Source organism: Opisthorchis viverrini, assembly GCF_000715545.1.
Source record: "Opisthorchis viverrini unplaced genomic scaffold opera_v5_4, whole genome shotgun sequence".
Classification (NCBI taxonomy): domain Eukaryota; kingdom Metazoa; phylum Platyhelminthes; class Trematoda; order Opisthorchiida; family Opisthorchiidae; genus Opisthorchis; species Opisthorchis viverrini.
The window spans coordinates 3346002-3367538 of NW_008751660.1; the positions used below are offsets into that span (position 1 = coordinate 3346002).

The following is a 21537-nucleotide window of genomic DNA, read 5'->3' on the forward strand; positions in this document are numbered from 1 at the left end:
GTCATGATAACTTTTCCCTCAGTTAAAATAGCGTTTTAATGCCTGGCGTCTTCACTCAAATACTTCTACCATTCAGGCTGACGAGCTAACATGACCTCAGCGCGTCTTTTTATACGCGTTTAAACAAGCATAAAATTTACTCTTTAGATAAAGTTTGTTATGAGCTTTTCGGCAAAGGACGACGTCATTTCATTTTCGAATGTCTATAGTTAGTCTTGACCTAACGAAAGCATGGACTGTATTAAAACTGAATTTGATGGCCCGGAAAGTGAAAATGTGCTAAACAGAACGAGCAGTCAGTTTAGCGAACTACACTTATTTGCAGAAACATTTTTAAAAACTCAACTGGAACTCAGCTGAATATCTCGCTTACAATGTTTTCAAGAAGGAATCAGTTTAGTTAAGTTAGCCATTAAGTTGGCTTATTAAACGCCGCAAAGTATCCAGGGGGCTGAACTAACATGTAATTTTGGTTGAAGTTGCTTCAAATTGGTTTTCTTTGTTCACAAACATTCCTCAATAACTCCAGTGGTATTTATACACTTTCTTTTTCCTCATATCCATCCCATCTTTTGGCGGTTTTTCATCACACCTGACAAGATACTTGTCTGAAACACCGGAAGTTGATGGGTAACCTATTGTTTGGGAATAATGCGAATTTGATTATCAGATATCTTCAATAACAAGTGTAGACAAACTAATTTTGAAGCAATTTGGATCACCTCACCTTGTAAATTATTTTTTGCAAGTAATATTACTTAAATGTGGGAGAAAAATAAAGACATTTTAGACCTTTCTTATTAAATATGCACTATCATTGACCGAGTCCTAAATTAAAACGGAGCTACGATGCACTTTGGCTGTAACAAGCAACATAAAACTAAATATTTCAATTATTTTTTGGCTTTCTGCAAGATAATATCAAGTTGATTTCACTATCTGTTACAAAAGTTCATTAGATATTTATGTTGCTTCATCGCGCTATATTCAATAAGAATATCTGAAAACAAGGCGCAGTCTAGAAACCTTCAAATGGGGCTAAATCTAATCTCACTTGCATTGGCCTTAAAGTTATGAACTCATTGAAAAAAACATTCTTTCTGCACCATTGGCGACCCCAGTATGACATGCATAGGTTTTTATGCTTCTGCTGGATTTCTGTATGTTTGCACATAACGACTTTACCTGATTCAAAATTACATTTTGTACTCTGTGCACTTGTTGAATGTACACCATTGCGTTGGATGTTACTTCTAGCATAAGCAATTAAGGATGCACATTCTTTCGCCACCTAAGTCAAATACCTTTACAAAAGCTTAGACACTTCATATATTTGGTGCTGTCCTTTGTCAGAAACATTTGTTGGGATTGCTTTGAACAAAGCAACACGGAAAGCAACATGCAGGTTGACAAATGGCTCTGAAGCAGTTGCACGTTACAAAATGACAGTTTGTTTCATCGCAGTTGGAAACGTCAGCGCGCATTTGGGTGAGATCACCACCCTGTCAAAATTGCTTCGGTCATCTGAATACAAGGGTTTTCCAGAACCCACGTGTAAGAGCGAGATATAAAAGGGTTGGAAATGTTTACTCTGGCGTTTACAAACAAGGTTTACAATAAAGGTGGCTTGAGTAACCTGAATGCATCTTGGAGTTCTCATTTCCGGTTAAGTAACTTGAGATTGCCATCAAGGCGGAATTGCCAAAAGTAGGGAGATTCCTAAAAATAGTTCAAGTAATGAAGTATGCCTAAGGAAACCTATTTATTACTTGGCCCAATCAAAGGCACATTTCTTCTGCTTTCAAGTGTCTTCAAGTTACATATCTGTAGGCAGCACGTTGTCTTCCAATTATAGCTGGGCTAACTTCCAGTTTTTTTCCAACAGAGACAAAGCATTGTTTTATGAGTTATGAGCTCCGAATTTGTTTCCATTTTTCCTTCACTCACCTGCTTTGCACCTGCATTACTTCCCTGTCATTTTTCTTGGAACTTAGGAAGTGCCCACCTTCTTCATGTTTGACCAAGAGGCGTGTGTGATTTAACCTACAAGTTAGAAACTAAACGACACGTTAGATAATAGCGTGATCAAGCTAACTTGTTGTATACCACATTTCTTGTAGTAATACGTTGCATCGTGTCCCAAAAAGCTACTTCTGTGGATGAGACCTCTTTGTTTTTGGTCAAATGTCTGTCTTCAGTTTTAGCGTTTTCGAGACATGGGTCTTGTATTCCGGATAACTTGGTACAAGCTTTCAAACTAGACAAAGAAGGTTGTAGACATGAATTTCCCAAAGCTGAACTTTTTAACGAGTTTCATTGAACATGTTTCCGTTACACAACTGAGTGCACCTTTGATGACTAATCACGCAACTTATACATAAAAATGGTAATTTTACGTAAGCGTATTGTCCATTTCCCAAGAACAACGGAAGTAAAGTTATTCTATTGCAATCAACGACGCATTTTGCTCATTGTTAATTTTACACTGCTCATCCAGTGTGTTTGTCAGGTCCGACCGGAAAGCCATGAGTTTCTCCACCAGTCCCTGGAATCGTGTTAATTTGATACACCACATTTAAACAACTTGAAATGGGTTGCCGTTACTCTCTAAAGCAGTGTGAGACCCAAACAAGAACTTACTAAAAATAGCTTCACCAATCGCCGATCGGTATACACAACGTTGCGCAAGAAAAATGTTTTTTTCTACTTTTGGTTTTCTTTCAAACTGTTCTGATGGAACAAGAAAACTTTACGTTCTAGCAACATCTATTGTTAGTCTGTCAAGGACAGTATGCCTGACACTGCTTATGCTCAGGCTGATCCAATGGACAGTACACGTTATTTCGAAAACTAAAAGTGACTTTTTGTAGAACAAAACTAAGAGTTGCGTTCAAGTAAGCGAATCCAGACATAAGTTACGAACTGTCAAAAGATAGTGACACGATATTTTGTAAATGTAGTTGAATGAAAGGGAAAATTTGTGGCATAAAAGTAGTCAAGGCTGAAATTTGAATCCTGTCGTAGGAAAACATATGATTGAGGCGTTAGGTTTACTTTAAGTAAACCTAAGCGAAATATTCTTAGCAATTCAGAGGGCCAGTTTTTCTGTAAATAACATCCCTAACTAACGTAATGTAAGGTAACGTGTGTTTATGCTTTTCGTTTGGTTCTCTCAAACGAAGAACCACTTAGCATGAGAAAATTTGGTCAGCGTTAGCAACTTTTAAACTCTTCAGTTACTTAAGTTTTCCCACGGGAATATTTATTCTGCCAGCAGACATACATTACCTAGTCACATGAAACATAAGTTGATTTCCGCCAAAAAGAATGACAAGTACAGTTATTCTCCTTTGAGTAGATCAAACAAAGCGGCTAGATGAGATACTGCCTCTGTGACCTTACAACATAAAGTCGACTCTTCTAACGAGCGGTCTCGTATGAGTTAGGCAGAATTTTGCGGATGCGTTAATAGGAATATATACAGTGTACGCCCTATACAGAGTTATATCGTAGTATCTCAAACTATGCTTTCAACGGCAGAAAACAAGGGAAAAATCCTTCTTAAGCTGGGCCATCATTTTAAAGGGCACACAAAATACTTCCATGATACTCCATATCTATGTGAGATATGAATTCAAGGGAGCCCCACATTGTCACCAGGACCCAGTTCTGTTGTGTTCTTGCTCTGGACTCAATGGTAGGGTGTTATTATGGGACCACGTTTAGCCTTCAGGACTATGCCAAGGCTCTTTCGTGTGCGTCTTCATCAGGAAGTGATATTATCCGGCAGTTGATTTCCTGTTTTAACACATGCATATACCAGCTGCTGTCTCGTATACCGGTAATTCGGACAGTATTTTCGGGCAGTAATTTGGACAGCATGAGACAGAGTCCTCTCCAAAACACGTGAAGATCGAACACGTCCAGCAGGCGGTCGACTACCAGCCAGGGCTACTTTGCGACTGAGTACGTTGTCGCAGACCCAGAAATCTGTGATCAGCAAGCTAAATTTGCAAAGAAATCCCACGCTGGGACACATTCAATAACCCCCATGTCTCGGATGCGAATCACACTCGTTTGGACTGTGTGCTTAGGCTTATATTCGAAACAAAGTAGTGCTTGAAAGCCCAACAGTAAATAAGTGTGAAATATAAGAATGGTTATTTTAATTATTGATAAGTAAGCGGCAAGAATAAGTCCTTACTTTTATATAAACAGGCTCCCATTGTCTCAACCCTTCACAGAAATCTTCTTACTGTTCGGAAAATTGTCACACCTACCTTGATTAACTTTCACCGTGGAAGGTCTGGCTCACTACCCATGTGTATACAGCTTTTTCACATGGTTTTACTGCAACACAGCACACGACTGACGAAATTCTCAATTTAAGAGTAATCGCCTCACATTATTCTTTAAAGTTCACATTAACGGGCACTCAAATTTTTGACATCCCTTCTCAGCTTGGTCAGCTGACTTATATTCTTATGCTTTGAGAATTCCCTGTTCACAGCCGCTACCTGGTTTTCTCATGATAGAAAAAAATCTTCGCGACAAGAATTGTACTCTGTATGATACCCGAGTTTAGTGAAGTTAAGCGGCAGTAATCACTGAAAGCTACAAAACAACCGCTGAACGGTAACTGAAAAATAAACCACATATTTCTGTATGCCCCTGCTAATAGGACAAGTCATATTTTCAAAGAAACGGCACTTTTAGAGGCGGGGGGAAGGGCCCGAAAAAGGACGAATTACATTTACAAAATACATTCACATTTACAAAATACATGCGTGTAGCATACCAAAGTGTGATCCAGGCCTCTATTATAGCCTCTCAGATTTCTCTATGCTTACTCACAACAGGTCGTCTATCGTTGCAACTTGATCTGTTTGACGCACTTCGCAAATTATGACTCGCGCCACTCAGCATGTGCATAAGGTTTTTTCCGGTTGGTTTCTCTACTGGTCACCTTATTTTCGACTGCAATGCAACATGCTTGTTTTCCATCAATCAACCTTAGTAGCACTCACGATAAACACGTGTAGGATAATAAGTTGGGTTAACTATATGTAGTATGTATATAAACACTTTTGTAATCCATGTCAGATTACGCTGGTTCATTCATGCTGTTGGAACGATCATACTAGGAAATGTGCATTCAAAGTTTTATGCAGACAGAACAGGCGCATATGCCACAGTAATTTGATGTAAACTACGTTGATCACTGGTGATCTAAAACCATTCAGCTTATTAGAACGAAGAATTGCACCCTAGAAGGTTTGCAAGACTGTGGAAATGGTTCGGTGGTATATGAGTGCTCTTTCATTGAGCGCTGTAAAGCAACCAACTACCTTGTTTATTTTAACTACAGTTCATACAGTGGGCATGTGAATATCATCAGAAGACAAAGAGCAGAGACCGGTGTTTTGTTGGGACAAAACGTTCAAGAATTCTCTCCAGCTGATGAATTTTAAGTGGGGACGGGTGAATGTCCTGTTGTTCTAATGTTCATTTAACTCTGGTTTACTGGTAATTAATGGAGACAGAATGTGTCATGTAGGCTATAATGGCTGAAATACTGTGTGCAGTTAACCTTGGATTTATTGTCTATTGACTTCTGTTGATACACTTGCATTCCTAAAACCAAACATGCTTACGCTTCGTTGTACTAAAATGAGCTGAATATTGTCTTCTTACTCTTTCAGACAAAAGGTACTATTTCAAACATATGTCAGGACTTTTGATGTATCTGCTTGTTCTGGGCTCAGCCTCACAAGCTATATCAGGTGATCTGTTGTCGGCAGTCCAGCATCGAATCAGGTACGCCATTAAAGAAAACCAACCAGAAAATCTGCGCATCGGTAAACTGGATGAAGACCTACTACAAACTCCTGAGAATGAAAACTCAGAACTCTTCAGTTTACTACAAAGTACAAAACGAAGCACATTGAAATATCGATTAAGAGAACCATCAAATTACTTTCGGCTCCATGAATCAACCAGTGAGCTGTCCACAAAAGTTTCGATCGATTTGGAAGCCTTGTGCCCACGATTTTGCCGCGAGGGCTTATCAGCAGCCCAACTTAATTTGTTCGTCGCGGTCTGGTACGAGGAGCGACCGTTCTCTGTAATACATGTAGAAGTAACTATCCTTGACGTGGATGACAATTCACCCCAGTTTCCACCGACATTATCGAGGCCATACGTTCTCCAACTAAAAGAAGTTATTTACAAAGCTGGAAAACAAGTCGAACTCCCCAAGGCCATTGACAAAGACATTCAGCCAGAAAATGCAGAAATCCAATACCGGCTACAGTCCCACCTCGATGACTCATCGCATGCACTGGATACATTTCACCTAGTCATTCGTAATGATTCTCGCGTGATGCTTGTTCTCCAAAAGGACTTGGATTACGAACGAGTACAACAGTATCGATTCTATCTGGTTGCTTCCTCTCCGGTTTCCGATGAACGGCGACCGTTTGGTTATGTTCTGGACCCACAGTCAGCCTTTCACGACCAGCTTGAGATTCAAGTGGATGTGTTGAATATCAATGATATCGAGCCGGTGTTTTCACAATCCACTTATAACATTGAGATACCGGAGGACACGAAGATTGGTACCATCGTACATGTAGTAAGTCAAAGATAAATTCGATCTGAATCCAGAAACGACAAAATCATTTCCATTTCGTTAACTATACTGTGTCGATTTTGAAAAAAAAAACTGAATGACTCTAGCTTGCACGCCTGTTCGAGAAATCTTGCATATGTAAGCCAAGTGAATGGAGATTTTGTCTTTTATTAGAATCCACTTTCTAAAGAAATGTCGAGAAGCACTGTGCTGCAATTTCATTTTTGTTGAGAATCATCATCTATAAATTATAGCTGAATATGAGCGACATTTAGATTACGAAATGTTTCGGACACGATCTCAGTTTGTCGAGAGTTTCACGGTGTCATCTAGCCGTGTATCATCTTTTAAGAACGTCGATTAGTAAATAGAAGTAAATCAAAGCTGTTGTTGATAAACTCCAAACAAAACGGGTGACGATCTTTGCTTGTTTCATCTGTATGCCAAACGCATAATGTATTGAAAAGTTTAAAACCGACCCGCCAGGCAACTTGTTTAGGGAGTTGCAAATTTTTTATATTCTGTGGGACGCCATGAACTCTACGGTTATTTTCCTATCTGGGTGGGAGACTGGGTAATTGGATCACACGGATCACTTCAGAAACCAGTGCTCAGAGTAGTAAAGCTATGCATGTGGGTAAATGCGCTGAAGTCAAGAATCAAGATGCTCGTTGATGTTTCTTTTGACATCAAAGGAGCATCCTACTGAATCTCAGAAATCGCTTGCAATAGAATAAAATACGGACCGCATTTTACACTCGCCAGGCCTTGCTGCCGCGGGAAAAATCAGCTCACTCCTTCGTAGGTCCTTGAAACCGATGTCCTAAAAGTGTTGGTGATATTAGAGGATACCAAAGAACGCAAATCATGGTCATTAGAAAATGGGTGCTCGTTATATCTTGGTCGCAGTAAACATCCCAAACCATCTATCTCGGTGAATGCACCGAGAAACGCAATTCTTCGCACTTTGCATTATAACTTCAAAACCAATTAAATAGGCCTGGTTAGTCTACACTGGAGAAATATCAGTGAAGATGTTGGTGTTGATTTCTCTAATTTCAGTGATTCATTTTTTGTTCTGTCACCCAAAGATACGCTCTTCCATCACCCCAAAGCTTCTTTCGATTCCTCCAATCGATTTTTGATTGGGTAGATGTACATCGTTGATCAAAAGCCAGGCGAGTGATTTGACAGTGATAAGGGTTCACAATAGTACACACTGCAGCACAAAATGTCAGCCGAGTGAATTCAAGCTGTCACTGCACATTACCTAGCATTCCGGCTCCGAACTTATCTAAATTTAAAGAAAGCTGTCATCCACGAACCACCAATCTCAGACTTTCCTTCACTCAAAAATCAACGATTACACAGCAGATCGTCGCTGGGTTTCAAAAGAAATAAATGTGATCTAGGTTAAGTTCAAATGTGATCTTCAAATACCTATTCATACCATAATCCTACTGAAATTCAGGACGCGCCTGAAAAACATTGTATGATTGGGCTAGAATGATCTCCAACTATTGATGGTTTAACATAGAAGCAACTTCCGGTCAATCAATTTCGAGAACAAAAAGAGTTTTGTTTCGGTTGAGTCAAATTGAGAACTTCCGGGTTTTGGAAGCGATCAATTTGAACGATATACCTTCAATGTCATTCCAAGATTCTGAAACAATGGTTGTTAAACAATAATTAATCTTAGTATTTTCATAACATGGAAGTTATAATCCCCTAGCATTCGTGCAGTTATTTCATGTGTGGCCTAGTTCAAATGAATAAATTGAACATGTAAGCAGCCATTTTAAAGCATTGTAGCCAACAAACTGATGAACAAGTCATTTATCATGTTATTCTTTCATAGAATGGAAATTCATTGCATGTCAGTAAATAGCATACGTTGTCATAAAGCAGGACAAAAATAAGGCCACACAAAACGCCATCCCAATGTCCTGTACACATCGGAAGGGCTTACACTAAAGTTCATCCCGTTCTATTTCCACGTCGACCGAAAACTATTTGGAGATGCAAGTTTACGTTCAATTGGAGTTCACAAAGTCACCGAAAATAACTACATTATTAGGCATTTCTTGTAAGATGCCAATCTATTTACATTAAGTGTTTAGTCGCAGCTCTGTTTCACTTCGCTTAAGCTGCTAAAGTTCTGAATTACAATATAGTTCATATAAACAGTACGCAGTAGGGGACGTCACCTTCTTCAGTAATGACTAGAAGCTAGCTAATTCTGGCCCACACCACACCGTAATTTGAGGCCCTGAACCAAGTGTGTTGTTAGACTACAGAAAATAAACCCCATTTAAGTTCAAAGATAAAGCCTCATCCCAGGAGACACTCCGATGACTGACAGAAAACGTCCGCTGCTTACGAGTTGGCTTAGAAAAATTAGGGCAGAACTTGAAAACACAAAATTCATCCACAAAACCGAGATTTATTATTTAGACAGCATAGAATTTCCCGAAAAACTGAATGGAATTAAACGGCCTAAGAATGCTTCTTGTTAACGTGAGATGATACACCGCAACCAGATTTTTTTGGCAGCATATCCACACAACCTCTTGCTATCTGTTGGAAACTCATTGATGACTATTCGAGGTGCCGATATTTTCGCTACCAACGACGTTTTCGGACCACTGCGGCTAAAACGCTAAGGATAAATATTCACTGAAGCAAAAATTACTGATCCTGTTGGAGTGTTAGCGTCTGCGTAAGAGGATTTACACGATTGTTGCACCTCAGCTATTTCAATTGGGACCGAATTTTGTTCACAAAAGCCTTCTGTTACCGAAACAATGTTTTAGTCTCAGTGATCTGTCGTTAAACGTAAACATCCGAAAAAATCTTAACTCACAAACTCCTAATCCGTTTCATTTCATTTTATGGGGCATAGAACTTGGTTTGAGAAAGCATGGCAAACAGCTACAACCATATTCTATCAACGTTTTGTTCGTTTCAATCAAATTCCTTAAATGAAATCATTGTTTCGTCCTTCCCTCTTGATTTGGGATGACTTAGATCGTATCCTCGTTCTTAATTGCTTTCCAGTTACAAGCAACGGACCGCGATGCGAATTCCACCATTGAATATTCCCTGGAAAACTCAAATGAATTGTTTAAGGTGCAAGCAGATGGGAAGGTGATAATAACCAATAAACTGGACTTCGAAAAACGGAACAAATATACATTCACCGCACGTGCCAGCGACGGAGAATTTTATGCACTTACAAGACTGGATATTACTGTCACAGATGTAAACGACGAGCCTCCTGAGTTTGTCACAAATCCACCTATTCTGAAGGTTGAGGAGAATCAACCAAGTCAAACTTCGGTCGGCCAAGTGAGTGAAGTATTATCGACTACTAGTGAAGTCTCAAAAAGAAGCTTTGCCCTGATGAGTGGGTTGGGCTATAAGCATGTAATCTTTTCTAAACCATTCCAAACAGTTTCCTTAATAGTTTTTTGAGCATTCTTCTAAACAACAATGACATCTATGTAGAATCCTGTTGACAGCAATGTTCATGCCAGTGACCGCCTGAGCGACATGTCATGTAAGTCAGAAAGACAATTAGAATATCTCTCCAAATTTTATGGCGAAGACGACTGTTCCATAATTACTGGGTTGTGCAATTAACCAGTCTTCTTGGAACTATTCCTAGTCAATAAGAATGTTGTAGTGTACCAGGTGTGCAGCGCAGTGAAACAGGGGGCAATATCGGGGGTAGGAAGCTGTTTCACAGTTGGTCTACCAATATGACTAGTCTGTTTACTGTGAATGTGTTTTGCTGGGTATTCTAGACAGCATGGTTTCTGTTGCCGGCTATGCAGGAAGACGCCACTCGGGACAACGGATTTCAAATGCTTTGCCTCTTTTGCATGATAGTCTGTTTTCACGTTCTCTTCACAAGGCCCACCGTATTTCATGTAACAGTTTAACTCCATCCATATGAAGATAATATAACTAGAGTATGTTTGATGAAGTAGCTGCTCTCGGACTAAACTCAGTTTTATAAGAACTTATACGGAATAAGATTGATGCGGTTTCAGTGCCAGTGGGTGTCATTTACACCTTTGATTCATTCTGTCACAAGTCTGGGACTTTTCAGGGTCAGTCCGGAGGTCCAGTTTTCGCTCTGCCTACCGCCATGTCACACTGTACCGTCCAGAAAACGGAGAGGGCGATGGATACAGGGTGCCGCCATATTCGGATGGTGTGTGGAACCATAAATTAATTCCGACCTTGGTTGGACAGATGCAGACCGTTGTACATCAAACTCAGTTGACAGCCTAACGATATCTGAGCCATGTGTGCACGGACCGATGGACACTGCATTTAGGAGTGCATGAAAACTCCTATTAACTATCCCGTCGTTGATATCCGAAATGCATCCACATATGGGTCATATTACAAGCATGAAATATTGGTCACGTTTAACAATCAACCCATGTTGCTTAGGCACATAAACAAATTGTTCCATAAAGATCCACGCTCAAGAATGGAAATGTTGAAAAATGTTTTAAGTGACTGGTTTACTGGCTATTTGTGGTGCTGTATAGTTCAGCACATCTTCAGCGAATAAAGTGTCTGCTGCATAAGAAAACTAACAGAAGTGTCATACTTTGTTATTCTCAGGATTTAAGTAATATAGCAAGCACACTTGTCTTTTGACAAGCAACGTTTCGGGGAAAATCAACTATCTGCCGACTAATGCATTCTCAATGCTTTTTTTCAAATCAACAGCTCCTGATTGTTGACCGTGACAGTCCGGAGGTCAATGGCAGGGTGACTTGCCATGAACCGCCGACGCTTGCCGGCAGGCAGCCTCTGCTTTTCTTCCCCGAGACTAGCAGTGCTCTTCCTATGTCCCCTGGAATCTCTCTCGATGGAGCCATAATAGACTCATCAGCCAATCCGGAACACCATGTTTACCAACGGTTCGGCTTGTATACACGGGTGGAATTCGACAGGGAGTCAGACTCGAACAAGCATCGGAGCCTCATCATCTGTACGGATGGTCAGGACATCCCAAATTCTCACGCCTCCACCAGTGTTGCTATTCAGCCACGTACTTCAACTTTAACCATTTTGTTAACAGTGACTGACCAGAATGATAATGCACCGTTTTTCGAAAAGACGCATTATGAAGCAGAATTACAGGAGAATTGTCCATTTGGGACCAAGGTTGTCCAAGTGAGTCTCAAATTTGGCCGCATATTGTAGGTAAAATGTGATTGGTTTTAGAATATCGTTTATCAGGGCGTATCATCAAACTGCCCTTCCATATTATAAGCTGGGCTCTATGCACTTTTCTCACTAGCAATCCATAAGAAGGATGAGCGTTTTGGCGATAATTTCATCTAATTCCGTTCAAGCAGTGATGGGGTATTGTTCTTATTTTGTATATCAGTAGTACGAAAGTCGAGAAAATTAAATTCAGCCATGAGTAACCTAAAGATCGCAGAATATTATGAGGAAACTGGGTTTATGCATTTTTATGGGGCGGACTTTCTTCTTTGAGTGATGAACCACATTTAAACCCGGTATGATAGGTCCTAAAAAGCTTACTGCACTTGTGAATGTTTCAGGAGTCGTTTTTAGGTCGAGTTGCTCTCCACCTGTAACAAATGACGCGACCTAAACTGGGTATCTCTGTTGTGAACGTAAGCCAACTTTGTTGTTTCAAAAGCAAACTGCATTTTTTACTCTGCCACTTGCAAATCGTTTATCAAACTCACTTGCCATTTTCCCGCTTTTCTCTCCACTTTGAGGCAACCTCATCGAATTCCCAACTATTACCCAACTTCGCCTAAGTAGGCTGGTCATCGTACTCTGAAAACTTCACGAAAAAGTACAGTTCAAACTCAAGTTCACTTCAAAAACGGCTAAGTCATAGAACATGCTTGTTCCTAAGGTTATAGTAGTCCTAATTTTGCGGTGTCGATTCTTCCAAGAACAATCTGCTCTTTGGAATTTTGTCGTATGGTGGAAAGATGCTTAATTTAAATAAACCTTTTCTTGATGAATCAGTGGCGTGTATTCTGCCGTTAGAAATTTTGTTCACCTGTGCCATTCTTAGTTGGCTTCACCATATCATTCAGAAAATGGTATAGAAGCCAGCAGCTTGTGATATTCGTTAAACAGTCAACAAAGTTTATCAGATGCTGCACATGTCCGAAAACCAACCCTCGGGATATGTATTATTCTCTCTTGAGACCATATATGGTAAAGTGCTCGCAGGGATCATCCCTGATAATGTAATGGGGATTTAAAACCAATACAGCTCTGCTTGCCGTGGCTGGAAATCGCTATGGAGACGGAACTTCAGGAATCCTGCAGCAAGAATTCTCATGCTGCTGAAGCAGCAAATGTGCGCCGTCATGCATTGCGCGTTTGTTTTTAGTTTCACAAAACCTTTCATGTTAAACGAACTGATGAAAAGGTTTCTGATCAATAAGAGCACCTTTTTTCAATGTTCTCCTGGTTAGAATTTACATCCTCATTGGTAATCTTTCATAGATTTCTCAGGTCACTTGCACTTTGCACGGCGTTTATTTCTTGAGACACCTCTCCCGGAAAAATTCTTCCTTGATTGTTTGTGGCGAAAAACAGTAGCACTTGTGCCGGTACGCTTTTGTCACTGATTTTGTTCGCTTCAAGGCAGTAACAGTTGTGTAAAATGCATGTTGATGTACGCTAATCAATAGCTTTCGGATGCATAAATCAAAAACAGGAACTCGAGCTAAAAGCAGTCTTTTGCGTTACTCACCAGAGCACAGGGCTGAATTGTAAACAAAGTATTTTCAGTGTAAATTACACTCTATTACGGGTAGCCTGATAACCAATTTATTAACACTGTGGTTATTCTGTCCATTCAACTAAGTAATTGGGTTGCAAACCCTTCATTACCAATCGAAACAATGAAGTAGTGAGTTGGTGGTACATGGTGATGCCCCTGCATGAATCCTTTGGGCAGTGCTGTGTTTGCTTATGGATGCCTTTTCGACGCCTGTTTTTATGATTAGTCCATACTAAGTGACAAAACTCAGTGTCTAGACAACGCTCATTTCTTGGCTTGAGGGGATTATGTTTGAACAAATCTCACCGGCTGATCTTCTATTCAATAAGGCCCCGATATGACTGCCCGACAGTGACCAAAGAAACGACAGCTCGGCTTCGGGGCGAATAGTCTTCACCTGGTTGTCCGTCTTTAAAATTCTGTGTCAAAATGCAGTGTTTTGGCCCAACTGCATTTGTCTGACAAGGTCTGTGACAGCAAGTCGATGAAGAATTCAAAAAGTTCTCTAACTACAGGATATTTCACTTCGAGAGGGTTCTGCGCTCTGCATGTCACGACAATGAAGTAAAATCTAACCAGCGACCATTTTCATTATCAAACAGCATTATTCTCCGATGCCCTCTCATGTCTTTTCATGTGTTTTCATCCCTATCATACAAACTAATGCGTTGGATTCTGTCGTAGAATTTAAATTATGAAATCAGATGAATTATGGGAGGCAACTTAGTTCAAGGTAGCCTTTCACTGTGGGGGACTCCACACGCGATATCATTTTTTTCACTTTTTCATGGTTGATTACGGTGTAGAAGAAGATATCGTGGAGAGGAATGCTATGCTAAAACCCAGACCTTGAAAATCAGTTACACCATCCAATGTTTTAGTCTCCATAACAACCGTGTTCGGCTGTACACATGATCATGTATCTGCTGCATAACCGCCACAGGTTTCACCAAGCAACAAACGTTGGTTGAAGGGAGCGTCCTTATCTAGCCTAGGTTTATCAGTTGGTGCAGGTGTACTACCGATCTACAGTGGGTTTCTTTTAAAACTAAGCCTTGCCGTTAATGACACCCTATGTACCTGGGGAAAAAGTGGTGAAATTTATTGGAAAGTTTGTTCTCATGTAAGTTAGTTGTCATTCTATGGTAAAGAACCATAGGAGCCTTGTTTTCTTTTATTGAACTGTACGTAATTGGGGTCTCGTTCAACAGACGGACACACCGGTAAACATTAAATGGAGGTGTTCTTCATACACTGCGGATATAACGCAATGACGACGGGGAAATTTCCGTTGTGTAGTGAATAACCTCCTAACTTATACCATACTGAGTTAAACCATATAAACTTTAAGTGCAAAAGTAGTTTGGTGTTCAGTTTCCTAAGTAGGATCAGGCAGGGATATTAGAAACATGGTTTCTAGGACTAGACCCGTAAACTTTGTGGCTGCAAAAGTAATTATGTGTATGTCCGACCGAGAATTTCCTGATCCGATACAAATGTTAACTTGTCTAATTTTGTAACGCAGCATGAAATTTTTCAGTAACTTGAGAGGACATTTCGTCGGGCTTTGAAACAGTTGAGTAAAATTAAAGTATCTGTTGGTCGATCTATTAGTCCAGTAGTATGTGGGTCAATGAAGCTGTTTAAACTGAGACAGAGAAGGATTCTAGGTACAGCTCGCCCTCAATTTGAAACAATAGGAGCATCATTCTTCCTTTATGAAGCTAGCATATCGAACACCCTAGACATTAGGCGGGAGTATCAATTGTCTCTATCCTGTAGTTCACATGTTTGAGGGATATCACCACAAAAACATGTGGGGCTGCTAAATTCCGACGTTATTGTCGACCATTTATGTAAATCAGGCAAACTAACCGGTTACTGGTTGGCAATCATAACTACTCGAGATGAGGCATGACAAGAATGCTGATTTTACCCGGTACGTTGTTTCTCAGGTGTTCACAACGTACATACGTACCAGCACATGTCGATTCATCTCGGCCTAACCAAATTTTGATAGATACTCATTGGAGAGCTTTCTGACAATGCTGTATTCTGAAGCAAAACAATCCACCGTAGTGACGTCAGAAGACAGGCAGTATAATCAAGTTATTGTTTTTCTGTCATCTTACCTATTAAATGGTCGGCCTGATGACTTTTCTTATTGTCATGACAACCAACCGCATACGGTCGTACATTGTTGCACATAAATGGCATGCTTCAACGACTGAGTTTTCCCAGCTGGAAATATGAAAAGAAATGAGGCAAGATGATCAGTGTCCGTTGGTCCGTTTATTGCATTAAACAGCTTGGCTGCAAAAGCGTCATCACCAGTCGAGTTGACATCATCATGCATCAAGCTGACACGCTTGCAACCAGATCGCCCACGTTACAGAGCATAGCAAAAGTCATCATTAGAAACGAAGCTACCAACAGTTGCTTCAGTTACGGAAGATGTTCACTGCAGGTAGGACCAGATCAGGCCCAAAATTATTTGTGGAACCACTAAGTTAAGTTTAAGGTTAAGCACTCCGTCGAGAGACTTGACAGTTTAAACCTCTTAGTTCATAGACTTGTCGACCGCTATATGTCAATTAGGTGAATTTAAAACTTTGGATATCTAGCTTAGCTGAACAAGGTTGTTCGCCCTACGGTATCCGCTTTTCGGATATTCCTGCCAGGTTGTGAAGCGACATTTGACTCGATATGGTTACTGGTCATTTGAAGCCCCTCCAAATTTGACACCAGATATTGATATCATGTCTAAAAGGCTTTGAGTACTATGATATGCACACCAACTGGTTGGTTCATCTTAGAGGCTTCAGACGCCGTTTTATTTGAAAGACACGGAGGAAAAAACAAGCTTGCCGCTGAATATTCACTTTTCGAGGTCCGAGACCTGAAGTCTTGAAGAAAAGGTTCATGTTGTGTGAGTATTTAGAAAATATTTATCTAGAGAGAGTAAAAACGATTTCGTCAAACTCACTGGTTTCACCCATTAGGAGGAAAAACCGAGAGGACACACCTTGGAACACAGTGCGCAAGATGAAAGCAAATTTTTTCACTGGGGAGGGAAGATCAGCTACAAAGTACGAAAATCTGTCAGTTTATACGGAGCAACGTGAGGACTCGTGTTTGTTGATTCGATGTTTGACAATGAGGTATACTTCTTCTCAACGCTTGGGATTTTAGTTCACACAAAAAAGCTTATGATGAACACTATGGCACAGTAACAGTTTTTCACGATCTCTCCTAAATTTCTTGTTCACCACCATTGGCCGAGCTCGTTAAACTTTTACCGCTGAGAGCGAGATGGTTTAGTGATTAGAGCGCAGATTTACTGACCGGAAGACCCATGGTTCGAAAGCAATATCTGCCTCTCGACTTTCCCGTCTAGACTTGGGCCACTTGGCAGTATCTCAGCCCTCGTGCTTAATTCGGGTGGCCTGGGAGATAGGCACAGAAAGGGTGCTACAGCTGAACGATTTTTCGGTCAGTGTGACTCAAACGAGGTTGATACGGTAACTTGAGGCAAAAACACCAAGCTGAGGAGTCAGCATATTTCTGATGACTGCAAATAGGCTTTTCCATGAGTTAAAGCTCAGACTGAGATTGCTGACTTCAAATTTTTCCTGGTCCTTCTGACACTGGAAAGCATAACTGTTGTCTTTGTGCGGGTCAGAAAGTATTCTAAAGACAAGTAGATGAGTTAAGTTACATTGTGCGATTGTTTTGCTACTAATTGTCTATTTTTTCTTGATTTTTTTCTCAGGTTTATCAGGTGAGCGCAGGCTTTATCCGAAACTCAATGGGTACCGCTTGGGTTTCATTTAGAATATACCATCAATTTACCGTCATTTCCGCAAGCAGCTCAAATGGTGACCAAGCGAAAAGTGTATTCACCGCGTGCGCTAATGCGTTACTGTGACGTGTATAGCACTTTTGGTTTTACGTATGGTTTGTTAGACTGACTGAATTGTTGGTTACTTGCTATGAGCAGATAAAAATAGCCTGGACTGAGCAGAACGGTGGAAAATTTCGGCAAGAAATGATATAACCAGTGTAACGTTTTTCAGCTTGATGGATACGAACAGAATCCATCTTCAACTAACCGTTCGTCACAAAGTCTACCTTATGCTCCCAGCTCTGAAGAAAACCTACAACGGGTCAATGGTTTCGATAGTAACCAGTGTGACAAAGGCAGCATATGGACCAGTATTTTGCCAGAATTTGAACGAAGAAATAGACTTTTTACGATATTTCTGGAAACGAAGCGATTGATGACGGATGGAAAACCTTTAAGTCTTGGGAATGCACGTATTTAATGGAACATTAACAAATTCATAAATATATACGGGGGTAGTTGGTAATCAACCTGTATGTGGTATTTGATGCAAAGTATGGCATACTAGAATGGAAATCCTTTGGTCACAGTTATTTGCAGACTGTCTAGCAACCATTGTATCTAACATTCAGTGATTTGGGGGATGTCTACACAAAGTCAGCCTATTTGTTGATTTATGTCCACCACTGCAATAATGAAAACTCATTTAAAATATTAGGATGGGTTGAAACTTTTGGAAAGCCTTCATTTAGTTCGCGGAAGATAACTCAGTTGAACCTATTTTATTTAGGACGTATTTTGTTGACCCTTGGAAAAGATTTCATTTAACAGTTTTGAATCATCTACTTTCTACACAGTATCTCATTTAAAGAGTGACTGAATGCTTCCTAGATTAATGTGACCAAAACGCTGCGATTGAAACTCATAATTCATGTCTATCTTTGTGTGTGTACATCAAGAAATATGTGAAACGCTCGAGAAACGTCGCGAAGTTTTTTTCGGGTGTGCAGTTTTTTAATAAAAAATTTGTTCTATTTTTGTGTAATTTACCTCGTGTATGGTTTGTTCCATTTTCTTTTGAAATAATAATTAGTACAACCTCATTTTCATCGTTACCAGGTTCTACGTCGTTGAACCTGTGACTCTTTCTGTTGGGATATTGTGCAACCAGAAATTATTAATCCTTCAAATATGTAAACATGGTGCTCCCAAAAAGCCGACGACCACCAAGATTAAATTTATTTACTGCAGTTCCTCAGTGTTGTCGCTTTGACTTTGAATGCAGATGACTGACATTTCGTGTCTGTGTTGAATCGAATTGGGTTAAATTTTTGTTTTGTCAGGCGAATTATCTCATGTTGTCAGGAAGAAGTGACTGAGAGCTAAACCTAGAGAAATTATCAGAATTTTTGCAGTTTAACCCGGTCTTTTCAAAAAGGATTGTGAGAAAAGAAGGCTGTGGAAGTGCATTTTTTATTCAGTTTACCGAAATTGTAGTTTTTATTACATTATTACAATGTGCCCAGTGGGAATCCAAATACATCATTAACCCTTCTGGGTGGGAAACGAGACCTGACGATTTCTCGGGCATCTCATGTGTGGATGATTCAGAGTTTCGAATGTACCAAACGTGAATCCTTTTTGTGGCACATCTACCCACAACATCTAGATTAACTTTATCCCGGATGCGGGTTGCATTAATCATCGCAGTTGTTTGTATCCACATCTTGCTTTTGCCTCTGGGGTTTCCAGAGGTGACCGAGATACTGAATGTCCCTTGCCCCAACCTGAATATTACTGCGATACCATTCAACACATGTGTGTTTCACGTGTTATATACTTGGTCCTGGAGATCTCTTAGAACAGGGACATGCTAGCTGCCCATTTGTAGTGTACTATTCCTAACGAACAAAAGCTGAAGCGCTGTTTAGTGGTTCAGTACTGTCGGTTTTGTCCACCTTACAGTATTGTTTTTTTAAAGTCCCCCAGAGATTAAGTTGCCACATGGACTCCTTCAATACGACCCCATCAGACGGGAGCATTGGGGGATTTTTAGGGGATTTTCATCTCTCCTAAGGTAATTTTCTGGTCGGTCCGACTAGCCAGAACCCTGACGCATAATGTTTACCACCAATAATATGTTTACGTAAAATCTTGCGGAGGCATCTTTCATGTCATCTTTCAATTTTTTGGCGGACACCATCAAGATCGACAGTCTGCACTCGAAAACGATTGAACCGCACGACTTGAGTCGCATTATCCCCTTGGGCAAGTAACGTTTGATACACCATCGAAGAGATATAGCCCCAGTTAGCGATAATGCGGATGGATAAATAGCGCCATTGGTGAGACAGTCTTTTCTGCTTTTCGACTAAACAACGAGTGAGTTCATCAATGAAATAATAGTGCTGCCAAAATTCATCACCTTGGTGTGATGCAGTCTATGTTTGGCATAAAAATCATCCCAATTTTTGCATATATTTAAATTTTGGCCTCGGGAATGTGTTTCCAGGTCACGTGTGGCCCATCTTATTTGTCTCGACTTTTTGTCCCGAAGTAATCCGTACCATTTGGCACCATTTAGACCCACTGACACACGGCGTCAGTTGAAAGACCATTGATCAAGTATAGTATCTCTGTCCCGCAGGATGTACACATCATCACATGTGAAGTATAGCCCCCTGTTGATTCATCCAATACCGTGGCTGAACGCTGCTTCAATCTGCTGAATTAGCGTCTCTTAGTGAAGCCCCCCAAATTGTCGTTCATGTATACTGATTTGATCCTTTTTGTCCACTCTGAACACGAGATATGCAGATATCGTTTATACGGTCCCTGAGGTTAATCAAATATTTTTTGCGAACAGGTCATGCCTACAGCCATTTGATTCGTATGTAACATGCCATAACATGCAACGTAACTTTCTACGACCAGCCAACCTGTCGTAATCAGTTTTTAATGGCTAACATTTACTCAAATATGGACGGAATTATGGCCGTCACATAGATGGGTGGGTTTAGATGCTGCTATTTATTCCAACAAACCATTGAACGAATCATCAAGGTTTGCTCAACCGAAAGATTCTGCAAAAACACTTCATCCACAGCTGGGTGAAATACAAAAGTGGTTGGACTACTAGGGGATCCAAATTGGTTATGTTGGGAGATGACCAGGTGTTAAACTTGATTCCAATTTTGTCCTGAAAGCCCAAGCTTCATTCAGGTTACAGGGTGGAACAATCTGTGTTCAGTGGAATGTGCAGTTGATTAGTCATTACTCGGAGGCAATCAGGGAGGACTTTCGTTCAAACGCATTTGATCCTTGAGCTACCGATGTTTTTGTTTGTTTTTACTAGTAGCGTTGCGGAATAGTGCACTGAGATCTACGTGGTATGGTCCTCCTGTTCTTCACGGGAACTGTGAGCATTTTTCATGAGTGAGGATCACTGGACATGGAGGTGACTAAAGTCACCTTCATTCGCAATGATTTGAATTTTTCACTATCGCCTAATATTATTCAGTGCGAGATCACTTTTGCAGGAATACTTTCATCGCCTCGTGTGTTGAATGTGTTTTTCATTTAACGTGAACAGTTATCCGAAAAAATGAATCCGGAGAGTAAACGATATCCATAAAAACTACATCGATGTTTACGAATGTGTACTAATTGCTGAGCGGTACAACTAATTTAATTCCCGGTCATGAAAAGAACGGCGCACAATCTTTAAGAACGTGAACACCGGAAAAATGAATCCGGAGAGTAAACGATATCCATAAAAACTACATCGATGTTTACGAATGTGTACTAATTGCTGAGCGGAGCGGCTAATTTAATTCCCGGTCATGAAAAGAACGGCGCACAATCTTTAAGAAGTTCTCATATTTGCCACATTTCAAAGTATTCCCACATATTCCGGGTATACATACGTTTCAGGTTAGTAGGAGCTCCTAATTTTGGATGTGGTAACCCAGTTTATTGGTCCCTCATTAAAGATGGCATAATTGTGCACTCGTTTTGTTGTGTTCCCAGTAGATTTGAACACAAAACAGCAACTTCGTCCTGAGGGCGATGTGAGCAGAAATTATTGTTGGAGCCAATGCTGGTGGTTATTTATCCGTGGACTTTGTTTTGCTTAGAGGTCACCTTGGCAATTAACAACTGGGCAATAAAAGCGGATTATCTAGGGTACAAACAAAGCGGTTGCAATTAACTCAAAGCACCTCAGAAAAGTTAAGTGGGCACGGCAGCGGTGCTTTA

General features: G+C 40.4%; 1 protein-coding gene across 1 annotated transcript in view; it reads left to right on the forward strand.

Moving 5' to 3' along the window:
* Window positions 1–5702: 5702 nt before the first annotated feature.
* Window positions 5703–21537, forward strand: part of T265_00457 (hypothetical protein) — a gene marked incomplete at both ends in the record, with an annotated part of 46398 nt that continues 30563 nt past the window's right edge. Inside the window, 3 exons of the mRNA XM_009164230.1 lie at window positions 5703–6634; window positions 9689–9979; window positions 11381–11830. Of these exons, the coding sequence (XP_009162494.1) occupies window positions 5726–6634; window positions 9689–9979; window positions 11381–11830 (1650 nt within the window). The remainder of the gene's footprint in view (window positions 6635–9688; window positions 9980–11380; window positions 11831–21537) is intronic.